This window comes from Myotis brandtii, unplaced genomic scaffold, assembly GCF_000412655.1.
Source record: "Myotis brandtii unplaced genomic scaffold, ASM41265v1 scaffold226, whole genome shotgun sequence".
Lineage (NCBI taxonomy): Eukaryota > Metazoa > Chordata > Mammalia > Chiroptera > Vespertilionidae > Myotis > Myotis brandtii.
In genome coordinates this window covers 312,296-324,409 of record NW_005358478.1, presented here as the reverse complement: position 1 = coordinate 324,409, position 12,114 = coordinate 312,296, and the positions used below count along the sequence as shown (strand labels likewise).

The following is a 12,114-nucleotide window of genomic DNA, read 5'->3' as shown; positions in this document are numbered from 1 at the left end:
GGGGGGGAGTGGGCCTAAGCCAGCAGGTGGACATCCCCCGAGGGGTCCCAGACTGCGAGAGGGCACAGGCCGGGCTGAGGGACCCCCCTCCCCCAAGTGCACAAATTTTTGTGCACTGGGCCCCTAGTGTTAAATAAACTTCATTCAGGTTTGAGTTGCAGTATTGTCAGCTGTGAGTTCAATGTCAGTGAATCAAAGTGTGGTACATCTAGAAAAAGAAGAGGAAATTTGCCAATTTGTACATGAGGCTGCTTCAGAAAGCGCAAAAGTAATATCTATAATACGTGATGAAGCTAAGGAAAAGGTGGAAGACTGGCTAACTGTGTGGCTCTATGAGATGCTGACCAATAAAGTGTAGTGGGCAGCATTATGAGGCTGAAAGCCCAGAACAGTGACAGTCATGTTGCTACAGTTTAGGAAAATGTTAAACCTGTTGCCACTAGTGCTGGCTATCTCAAACATTTCAAAGGTGATATATTGTGAAAAATGTTAAATTTGCATGCAAGGCAGGTCCTGCAGATTAGAAGTCTGCGGAAGATTTTAAAAAATACCTGCCAAGTGTTCTGTGGGAAAGCAGCTATACAGAAGAGTAGATTTTCAATGTTGATGAGACTGGATTGTGTTACAAGGACATTGGCAAAGAAAGCTATATAATGCAGATGGGCTTCAAAGCTCCTGGCTTTACATCATTCAAAGACCACACAGTTATTTATAAGAAGAATATATTAAATAGGGTGTCTTTACACAGAAACACACATAAAAAAAGGTTACATAGGATTAGTTTACAAAAATATTGTGACCACAGGCTCATAGGAACCCAGCCTGTAGTTCTACTAGGAGCAGTGGTTCTATATTCACTAATGCAGTGTTCAAGCTGACTTTATAGAATATAACTACCAGGAATAATGAAATTTGACTATAATTCATAAACATACATACTTATAAACAACTTACGCATAAGGATTTAAGATATATTTGTGATATACTAGTTATTAAATTTTCTACTCTCTTCCTGAACTTTGTCTAAGTTGTTGTTTTCCTGGAGGAATAATAAAATTGCAAATATATTTACATTTACTTATATTTAATTTTATACTTACTCACATATTTTTAGCATATAAAACTTTCAACATTTATAAATGTAAGTGCAATTATCAAGAACTGTAAAGGATCAGAGATTTTACCCTAATTAGGTTAAGATAATTGAGTTCAATATCAGTGAATCAAAGTTCAATATCAGTGAATGTCACAGTTTTGTGGGTGCTGTTGGGAGATATGAGATTCCTGGGTCAGAGATGAAAGAGTTTATTACTCTTAGCAGTAGCAATATCCAGAATGATTCCCTGAAAGCCAGTTCCGACAGGGTGAAATGAAGAAGGCTAACTAGCGCTGCACATGCACTAGGTTGTGTTGTAGGTAAGAACCCTGAGCTTAAGGAATCCGATCTTTTATGATGTTTAGGACAGTAAGGATGTCTTCCCTTTGCTCTAGCCCAGTGGTTCTCAACCTTGGCTGCACCTTAGAATCACCTGGGAATCTTTTTAAAATCCTGATTTCTAGGCCTCATCCTCCGGAAATTCTGTTTCTTTTTATGGGGTGAGGCCACAACATTAGTAACAAAGAAACAGAATTTCTGGAGGATGAGGCCCAGAAATCAGGATTTTAAAAAGATTCCCAGGTGATTCTAATGTGCAGCCAAGGTTGAAAACCACTGCTCTAGGAGACCCTTCCTCTTATCTCCCGAGGTTAGTTACTGTACAAACATCTTTGAAAAGACAGTTAATAGCAAAGGACAGTTTGTGCCTTTCTTGCAAAGCATGCAGAACTGCGAGAGACCTGTGGAGTATTGTGTCCTAACATCAGTTACTTACACTTTATTTTGTATGTAGTTGCATTTATTTGTTTACACATCTATTTGTATGTATATTTATGGACACATTTTTATATGTATGTGTATGTTTTATTGACTGATTTGAGAGAGAGAGAAAGGGAGAGAGAAACATAGATTTGTTGTTTTACTTATTTCTGCATTCATTGGTTGCATGTATGTGTGTGTATACACACACACACACACACACACACACACACACACACGAGGCCTGAAAATCGTGTACTCGGTCTCCCTCAGCCCGGCCTGCACCCGCTCGAAGTCCGTGAGACCTCGGGGGATGTCTGACTGATGGCTTAAGCCGGCAATCTGACATCCTTAGTGCTGCTGCAGAGGCAGGAGAGGCTCCCGCCACCGCCGCTGCGCTCACCAACCATGAGTCCTGCTCAGGGCTTCTGGTTGAGGGGCGCTCCCACTATGGGAGCACACTGACTACCAGGGGGCAGCTCCTGCATTGAGCATCTGCCCCCTGGTGGTCAGTGTGTGTCACAGCGACCGGTCGTTCCGCCGTTCGGTCAATTTGCGTATTAGCCTTTTATTATATAAGATTATATTTATTGCTTTCAGAGAGGAAGAGAGAGATAGAAACATCAGTGGTGAGAATCATTGATTGGCTCCCTCCTGTACGCCCCACACTGGGGATTGAGCCAGCAACCTGGGCATGTGCTCTGACCAGGAATTGAACTGTGATGTACTGGTTCATAGGTCGATGCTCAACCACTGAGCCATGCTGGCTGAGCCATTGGTTGCCTCTTGTATGTGCCCTGACTGGAGATTGAACCTGCAACCTTGGCATATTGGGACAACACTCTAACCAACTGAACTACCTGGCCAGGGCTATGTAGATTTTTAAACATTTGTTTATCACATAAGTTTGTTTGTCTGTGTATTTAGTATATACTACTAACACATTTACATTTTACTTAATGTATTTGTGTTCCTATTTGTGTTTATTTTAACTTATATAGAATACCACTGGTATTATATGTTATAAATACATGCACATTTATTTGCATTTATATTAATTAATGTTTGTATATCTGCTGCTATTTATACACCTTTAATATTCTTGCTACTGAGGGTTAGTTGGGGTAGGGCCTGGCCAAGCAGATCCACGCTACCTTCTGTGTTCCACCAGCCCTGCAGGCCTGTCCACCTCTCAGGGGGAGAGTTGTGTGGGTGGAGTGGCAATGGCTTCACCTGTGTACCAATCACTTCTGGCCCACCTCCAGCCCCACAGGAGACAGGATCCGAAGCAAAGTTGAGCTGATTCGATACCTGGGCCCTTCATGCGACCTCACCCTCTTCGACTTCAAACAAGGCATCCTGTGCTATCCAGCCCCTAAGGTGCTACACAGTGTGGGTACCCAGATGCAAGGGGGGCTGAGCCACCTAAAACCCACCCACTGACCTACATTCTTCCTGCCCTTGCTCCTACTTCCAGGCCCAATCCTTGGCTCTCCCCAGCAGGAAGCGGAAGAAGCCTTCGAAGCCTGTTAAAGCTCGAAAATGTCAGGTTGGATCCAAGAGGGTTGAGGTCAGAAAGGAGGCCCCAGGGGCTAAAACCAAGGCTGATGCTGACACGGCCCCAGCTTCGCTCCCTGCACCTGGGTGAGTGTTGGCCTAAAGTAAGCCAAGTGGGTGAGGGTTGTGGTTGGGGGTATATACTCAGGGCCCCACACTCATGTTTCCTATCCCAGGCACTGTGAGAACTGTGGAATCAGCTTCTCAGGGGATGGTACCGGAAGGCAGCGGCTCAAGACATTGTGCAAGGACTGCAGAGGTGAGTGGCCCCTAGGACACGGGGAGATAGGAGCCGGAATAGTTCTGGTGACAGTCTAGGACACCAGTGTCAGGCTGGACATTGAATGGTGAATGTCAGGGCAAAGGCATTGGATGAGGTCAGATATCTAATGCTCCCTTTCCTCATCTCTTCTTACCTTCCTCCCCCCGTGCCCCCCTCCCCAGCGCAGAGAATTGCTTTCAACCGGGAGCAGAGGATGTTTAAGGTAAGCATGATCTACCTCCTCCTCACAAGTGAGTGGTGGGAGCAAGATGTAATGGGAGGTAGGGGAGGGTCTGAAGGAATGGTGATGGATCCATGTGGTGTTAGTTATTTCGTAGGGAGCTAGCTGCAGTCAGCAGGCTGTAATGGTGTTAATAGGATATTAGTAGATGAGGTTAATGGGAATGGTAGACATTGTGATGGCCTCAATGATGTTGGCTAATCAGTAATTATCAGGTACAGTGATGAAGCAAATGGGGGACTAGCATACATGGTGATGGGAGCTAACGTAGGGTCAGCAGACTCTTGAGGGGCAGTGCTCCTGGAGTCACTCTGCTTAAGTCTGTGACCTTGCCCCACCGATTCCTTGCAGCGTGTGGGCTGCGGAGAGTGTGCAGCCTGCCGGGTAACGGAGGACTGCGGGGCCTGTTCCACCTGCCTCCTGCAGCTGCCCCATGATGTGGCCTCAGGGCTGTTCTGCAAGTGTGAGCGGAGACGGTGCCTCAGGATTGTGGAAAAGGTGGGTTGGGCAGGTGGGGTGGGCCCAAGGCTAACACTAGCCCCTGGCCCTCCTAGCCCTAGCCCCTTGCATCATGCCTCTGGCCCCCCAACAGAGCCGAGGGTGTGGAGTATGCCGGGGCTGCCAGACCCGAGAGGACTGTGGCCGTTGCCGAGTCTGCCTTCGCCCTCCCCGCCCTGGTCTCAGGCGCCAGTGGAGGTGCATCCAGCGGCGCTGCCTACGAGTGAGTCAGGCTGGAGGGACCGGTGCTGGTGGGGCCAGGGCTGGGGCAGAGCTCATTCTGCTATTAAACTTGCTGCTGCTTCCTCCCAACCTGGCCTTGCCCACCTCATGTCTTCTTTTCTCCTTTACCCTACTCTCACCTTCCTGGCCCTACCTACCTGCCCCTGTCTGCCAGCATCTTGCTCATCGCCTGCGTCGCCACCATCAGCGATGTCAACGACGCCCTCCCCTAGCTGTGGCTCCCCCTGCTGTGAGTGCCCCATCCCACACTGCCTGTCTGTCCCATGCATGCTTTCTGTATTCCTTGGGGGGGAGGGTCCTGTGTCTGCCTGGTGCCACCGTGCCTAAACTGATATACTTTTTTGGCTTTCTCCTAGGGTAAGCGTAGCCGCCGCAGGGGAGGCTGCGACTCCAAGATGGCTGCCCGGCGGCGTCCCAGAACCCAGCCACTACCTCCGCTTCCTCCACCTCAGCCTCCAGAGTCCCCAGAGCTGGTGAGGCGCTAGCGGGTGGGGGAAGGCACAACCCTAATCTTACCCAGTACCTAACATGACCCCACCCCATTTGCCTCTGCAGCACCCCAGAGCCCTGGGCCCCTCATCACCTGCTGAGTTCATCTATTACTGTGTAGACGAGGACGAGCTAGTGAGTGGCCCCATCTTACCTGGACAAGTCTAGACTCTCCTAAGGCATTTGGTTAAGCCCAAAGAAGCACATGCTGCAATGGGCCTAATAGGGGAAGAGCAAGGCAGAGTAATGGGTACCAGTATGGGATAAGCAGACAATGGGGAGAGACTAATATGGGATCAACAGGTGCAGTGATAGTACCTAATGTCAGATGAAGTAACATTCTGGTGGGGCTAAAAGAAAAAGCTGCCACAATGACCAGAGTTCACATAGGGTGAGTAGACGTAGCAGGTGTGGTAGGTGCTAATCAAGGGTCAGCAGAATCCTACTGGAGGTGGGGAGGTCAGAGACCTTGTCTTGGTAGCTAGTGGGGACTGGCAGATAGAGTAATGGATACTGTGTTGGAGTAGTCACAGTGCTAATCGTATCGAGAGGTATTTGGTACAGTATAGTGCCTGGTGGTGTGACTAGCAGACGCTGACATGTGACTAGTGGGAGTCAGGCTAAGACTACTGTGCATCCAGTTCCCTCCCATGGGGCTAGTGGAGGAGCAACAGGAACAGTACTGTACTAGTCTTAACAACAGTACCCCTGTCTCCCCTGTCCCCCAGCAACCTTACACAAACCGCCGGCAGAACCGCAAGTGTGGGGCCTGTGCAGCCTGCCTGCGACGGATGGACTGTGGCCACTGTGACTTCTGCTTCGACAAGCCCAAATTCGGGGGCAGTAACCAGAAGCGCCAGAAGTGTCGTTGGCGCCAATGCCTGCAGTTTGCCATGGTGGGTGGGGCAGGAAGGGTCAGGTGGGCACGATAGGTTAGGCCGGGTCCCCCAGTGCCTGGGAATGGTGGACAGACCTGGTATATGGGGTGGGACAGGCCAGATGGGTCTTGCAACTTCAGAGGGGTGAGTGGGGCAGTGGGTTTGGTCAAGGATTAGTAGACATCGAGCCAATGTAAATGAGAAATTTGGGTGGCATTGGCACTGGTAACAGGAGACAAGCAGGCTCAGTGGTAAGGGGCTCACATATAAGCAGATTTTCTGCTGGTACTAATAGGGGGATCCGCAGGCTTGTTGGTCAGGGCAGGGTAGTGTGGTCAGGTCACTACAGGTGGCCATAACACCCAACCTCTTCTCACAGAAGCGCCTGCTGCCAAGTGTCTGGTCAGGGTCTGAGGATGGGGCAGTGTCACCCCCACCTTACCCTCGTCGAAAGAGGCCCGGATCTACTCGACGGCCCCGTGTGGGCCATTCCTTGAAGACACCCTCGGGCACGCCCACAGCCCGACCAAACCAAGCCCAGACTCCAGTGAAACAGGAAGCAGGCAATGGCTTTGTGTTGCCCCCGCCTGGCACTGACCTTGTGTTCTTACGGGAGGGTGCAAGCAGTCCCGTGCAGGTACCTGGCCCTGCCCCAGCTTCCACAGAACCCCTGTTGCAGGTGAGGGCCCCACCTCATCCTGCCCTTCCCAAACCTATCCAGCCTTGTTCTGGGAAGCTGGGACCAAGTCTGCTGCAATCCTCCTTCACACAGGGGGCCCAGTGCCCTGGCCTGAGTTGGGTTGTGGTCTTACCCCAGGTGAAGCAAGAGAAGGTGGATGCTCAGGAAGACTGGACACCAGGCAGAGCCATCCTGACCTCTCCCGTATTGCTGCGAGGCTGCCCCAGCAAGGTGGGGCTCAGTGATGGGTGATCTGTGAGCAGAGTGATGGTGAGCCGTGATGGTGGTTCTTTGAGCAGAGCAATGGGTGTGCTGATTGCAGCCTTTCCACAGAATTACTCTGCCTTCCCCAGGCTTTGCCTGCTTTGCTGCCCAGCTAATAGAAAAAATGGAAATCTGTGGGGAATGGAAAAAATTTTTTAGACAGATGGTTTTTCTGTGCTGAAGTGTGATAGAAGTGGGGTATATGAGCACAGTGACAGGTTGGCCAATAAGAGACTCTTTCCTTAGGCCAACCTTGCTTTTCTGACTGTTGCCTATTTCCCACCTCTCCCAGGCAGTAGACTCAGGCCTGCCACGTGTGAAGCAAGAGCCACCTGACCCTGAGGAGGACAAAGAGAAGAGCAAGGATGACTCAGCCTCTGATTCGGCCCCAGAGGAGGCAGGAGGGGCTGGCACGCCAGTGGTCAGTGCTCGGGGACACCGCACCCTGCCCTGACCTAGTTTTAACCCAACCAGCCATGTTGACCCATGATGTTAATTCTTCCCCAGATCACGGAGATTTTCAGCCTGGGTGGAACCCGTCTTCGGGACACAGCAGTCTGGTTGCCAAGGTGTGCCCCGTATAGTGAGGGGTGGGGATGGGGTGGGTTCCGGTCAGATGTGGGCCTTGAGTATTGAGCCTTGAGTATTTTGGCATGGTGCAGTAGGAGGTAAAGGCCCCACACTGTGTTGATCATGATCAGTGAGGAGGTATGTGTAGGCCCCTAGAGATTTCCTGAGGTCCAGGTCACGGCTTATCTTGGGGGGTGGGGGGTGTCAAGGGAGAGGACTTGGTGTCCTGTGATGAGATTAGAAAGAAAAAAGGAAAGAAAGCCTGGTCCCTAAGAAAAAACCAGCAGGAGTCAGACTTTAAATTTGTACTCAGAGAATCATCATTTGGGGTCTTCAATGCCTTTAGAGTCTCCAAGAGATGACCAGGTGGCTGGACAGTGGTGGATGAGTAGGAGATCTGGGTTGACACACAAGTGTGTGATCTTGGACTAGTCCTGTACCTCCTGGAGCATCCTCTGTGGAGGGGGTTAGGCTATGTTTCTTGAGCCTTTCCTGGGCCTGTTGAGGTTATTAACAGTTTCATCTGCTGTGCAGAACTGTCCCTGCGCGCCTGGCAACAGGATGAAGGCTAAGTGCCTATAAGGACTGGGATAGTGAGAGGACGGGGAGTGCTACTTCCTGCAGAATGTTGACAGGCCCCACACAGAGCCCCAGACATAGACACCATAAACCATTGACCTCAGTACCTGGGTTCTTTTGTTCCTACAAACTAGTTTCTGCAGGCCAGAAGTCCCTCCATCTGCACTTGGGCAATTACAGAGCTACTGATTAAGTCCCTGCTGGATACACTGCAGTGTGGGTGAGAATAGCAGTGAATACAATGACCATGGAAGGCTTGTCTTTCAGGAGTATTCCTGCCTTCAGGGAGCTTATAATCTAACTGAGGAAACAGTTTTCCTATGCATGAAATCATTACATATAACAAAGAAGGGAGTGATGTGCTGTTTGTAATGGAAGATTTTAGAAGAGAGAGAAGAAATAAGGGGAAGAAGAGTAGGAAATGGTTTTGTGATGCTCCATTTTGTACATAGCAAACATTCAACATACAGACCTGCTCCCTCTTCTCTAGGTCCAAGGACCTTAAAAAACCTGGAACTAGAAAGCAGTAGACTGGAGGCTTCTGCAGACTGTAGGATTCAAGGTGAAATTTACAGACCGGCTTTATGAGAGACAACACTGACCTACTCAGAGGCTGGACCGTAAAGCAATCGCTAGGGCTTGTGTAGGAATCAGTGGGAACTGGAAACACCACCAAACCAGAGGAGCAGGCCTGTTCAGTCCTTTGAGCTTATAGAGGAAGTAAGGAAGAAAGGAAGAGAAAGTAGAAAGTTGGTGCATCTGCTCTAAATGGTGCAAATCCCAGAAGCCTGAACATGACAAGAAGTTTGACTGTTAGGGGTGGAGGAGCTGGTGTTGGGGCTGGGGGATAGAATTAGAGCCACCATAAACAAGCTAAACCAGCCCTCTTCCTAACTATTAAATGGCTTCTGGGTGAGACCTGGCAGTGTCTCTAAACATTTCCTCAGGGAGACAGCAATTGAAAATGTAATGTGAATAAATAAGGAAAGGAACTGCAATCTGGTGAGTTCTTCCTTATGGACCCAGTTTATTTCTCAGAATGGTCTTTTCAGGAAGACTGATTGTGCCCATTTTTGCAGATGGAAAAACAGACTCCGAAATCAAATAACTTGTCCAATGTCAAACAGCTAGTATTGATAGAGTCTAGAATTAAACCATTAATTAATGTAAAAGCCTTGTTCTTTAAGCCACTAACCCAGAAACTGTAATCCTGAGCTCAGTAATGTGTAATAATATAGTAACAAGTTTCCAGCAACTCCAAAAACAGGGTGGATTAATTTTAAGCATTATAACAAATCCTTTACACTGCTGTCTCTAGCATGGTCTAGGGGTGCCAAGGCTGTGTGCTTGGGTCACCTTGTTAGAGCACCTGTGCATCCAGAGACTGGGTTCTTTCCAGGTCTCTGGGGTTGCGTAAGATTCCTCAAACCTTAAGGGTATCCTTCCACACTGGCTGCTGTCCATTTTGCGTTTCCCTCCCTCTTCCTCTTCAGCCAAAGCAGTCTTCGAAGTAGAACTGTCAGCTTGGCTCATCTTTCTTGACCACTTGTGTCCCCTGCCCCTTGACATTCATGCTTGGTTTCTGCTTTCAGCCCATCTACTAGGAGTATGAGTTTCTGCTTCAAGTCCTGTCAAAGGGCCAGTCTTGGCTCAGCCTGCCTCACTGTCCAATATTTTGCATAGTGCTAAAAGTGATGAGACATGAGATCATTACTTAGCCAGCTTTACAAGGTCGGGACTGAGTGTGTGCCCCTTAAATTTTGTAGCTTTTGTGCATCCCTTGCCTTACTCTAGTTCCAGCCTTGCAGCTTTAATAATTCAGATGTAGATTAGCTATTTCCCTACTGTAACTCATGATACAGCTCTCTGCCACCCTCTTCTGCTCCTGTCTTTGCCTGTCCCACCTACTTCAGCCAGAGTCGACTGGATAATTTTCTGCTATTGTTTTGCTCCTCCCAGGATCCAACCACCCAACCCTAGTATTCTGGTAATTTTGACAATGATGTCCTATGTGAAATTGATTTGATTGGTATTCTGACTGATGAAATAAGAATCTGGTTATCATGTGTATCAGGGTAAATTAGAAAAGCAGCACCACTGACATAAAGATTTTATATATATGTATGTATGTATATTTATATATATGTATATATGTATATATATATATGTATATTAAGGGATTTATAGGTATTTGACCATACGCAATTGTGGGAGCAGGTTAAACAGTCTCTGTAAGGCTGTTGTCTTTGCATCTAATGCTGGAGCTTGAAGTCTGCAGGGCAGGCATTCGGGAAGGGAAGATGGATGTAAATGTGGGAGACCGAGGACACATTGGCGCCCACAAGCACAAGCTGGACCCCCCTTGCAGATGGCCTGGAACCCATGTCACTCACCACCTCCAACTTCGATGACGTGGGTGTCCTGCAGAAGAAACTGGTGCCCTTCACCACAGAGTTAAATATGCATCTGGCCTAGGAATTTGAGAAGCCGGAGGAGGATCCTGGAGAGGTGGAGCAGCCTCAGACCTGTTACTTCACACCTAGGAGGCAGCCAGCAGATAAATGACAACGTGTGAACTGCAACAGTGCCTGGTGCTCCTGCACCAACTTTCAAAGCGTAAAAACAACATGCTGCTGTTTCACTTCTCCCTGCAGTTAGCACATAAAATGTTTCTTGTGGCCCATTCTAACCGGAAGCGTATGGGGAAGGGAGTTCTGGGAAACCTAGGCTAGTCAACGTGACCCATCACTAAGCCACCCTGTCATGAATCCGCTCCAAAGGGTCTCACTACTTACCTGAGGATAACTCCATAAAGCTACATTGCTGGAAATGCAAAGTGGAAGGAAGACCATGGATTTCATGGTGACCCAGCAATACAGAAATTCCGTCAAACCCACCCAGTAGAAATGTGGGTCTCAGCTCTTTGTCACTATTGAGAAAATAACTGGGGTACAGGGATGAAAACGATATAGTCCATGCAATTTTATTAAATACATCAATATGTATTGCAAATGGTGAATGGATTTCCAACTTTCATGAAATTTGTAGAATTCAGAAAACTATCAAGAGGATAGCCCTTGTATGAACCTTGTTGGGGCCCAATAGGAATTGGAAATAATATAGTTTTTGTCTCTAATCTGTTCTATTTTAAAATTATTTTTAAATGACTTTTGTTGTCCTATTTACTGATTCATATATTTAGTGTATCTTCTGGGAATGTCATGATGATGGTAACAGCGTTGACTGTCTCTGAGAAAGTGGGATAGTGGGTGGCAAGGTAAAGGTCAGGTTCTGACCAAGGACCTTGGGCAAGTAACTTCTATTAGGCCTCCATGAGGGTTTGGCTGAATGCCCAGGCTCACCGCGTCAAGCCCGGCCCCTCCACTCTCGGAATAGGCCCACCTGGGCGTGGGACCACAGTCATCCCACCTGGGCCCCAGGAACTCTGCCCCTCACCCCTGCAGGACCTGGCGGACCAAGGGTGTGGCCTCCGCCCGGATAAGGGAAATTGATTCAAATTGTGGTAAAACAGGCAAAACCGAACTGGAGTTAAATTACGGGGCTTGCCTATGATGAGGGTGCGGCACGACAAGCTCAGGACCAACGCTTGGGACGTTCCAGGGCGGCCGGGTGTCACCCAGGGGTAGCGTCCCCCTGTCACCAAAACTCGGACGGGATCCTATGACCTCGGGGGTGCCTGAGGCACCCCCAAATCTCAGCTGCTTTTCCCAAATGCCCCTGCCTGGCCGAGGGTGTTTTCATTCCCTCCCAAGGATTTGGTGTCCGGAGACCAGCTGGTGACCAGGCACCCGTGGGACTGAAAGGTCAAGGAACTAGCTGGCCCTCAGGACTCGGTCCAGGGATCCGAGACGACCATCTAACTTCTTTCTTTCTCTGTTTGTTTCAGGCTACATAAACTCTTAGCAGTAAATGAAAATGAGTATTTTACTGAACTACAATTGAAAGAAGAAGCAGTATAGGAAAAAATTATTTTAAAAG

The 12,114-nt window shown here is 48.6% G+C and overlaps 1 protein-coding gene across 13 annotated transcripts in view; it reads left to right on the top strand.

Moving 5' to 3' along the window:
- MBD1 (methyl-CpG binding domain protein 1) overlaps nt 1-12,113 on the top strand; it is a 15,900-nt gene extending 3,787 nt beyond the window's left edge. Inside the window, exons 3-17 of one of the 13 annotated variants that reach the window (XM_014539713.1) lie at nt 3,121-3,235; nt 3,333-3,499; nt 3,589-3,671; nt 3,857-3,897; nt 4,267-4,413; nt 4,508-4,636; nt 4,811-4,885; nt 5,013-5,129; nt 5,212-5,280; nt 5,874-6,041; nt 6,403-6,660; nt 6,745-6,933; nt 7,259-7,387; nt 7,474-7,535; nt 12,023-12,113. In XM_014539713.1, the coding sequence (XP_014395199.1) occupies nt 3,121-3,235; nt 3,333-3,499; nt 3,589-3,671; nt 3,857-3,897; nt 4,267-4,413; nt 4,508-4,636; nt 4,811-4,885; nt 5,013-5,129; nt 5,212-5,280; nt 5,874-6,041; nt 6,403-6,660; nt 6,745-6,933; nt 7,259-7,387; nt 7,474-7,535; nt 12,023-12,095 (1,822 nt within the window). In that variant the 3' untranslated portion in view covers nt 12,096-12,113. Of the gene's footprint in view, nt 1-3,120; nt 3,236-3,332; nt 3,500-3,588; nt 3,672-3,856; nt 3,898-4,266; nt 4,414-4,507; nt 4,637-4,810; nt 4,886-5,012; nt 5,130-5,211; nt 5,281-5,873; nt 6,042-6,402; nt 6,703-6,744; nt 6,973-7,258; nt 7,388-7,473; nt 7,536-8,605; nt 9,114-10,386; nt 11,284-12,022 lie in introns of those variants that run through there. The other 12 variants (XM_014539707.1, XM_014539706.1, XM_014539712.1 and 9 more) reach the window with 12 other exon arrangements.
- Nucleotide 12,114: the final 1 nt, after the last annotated feature.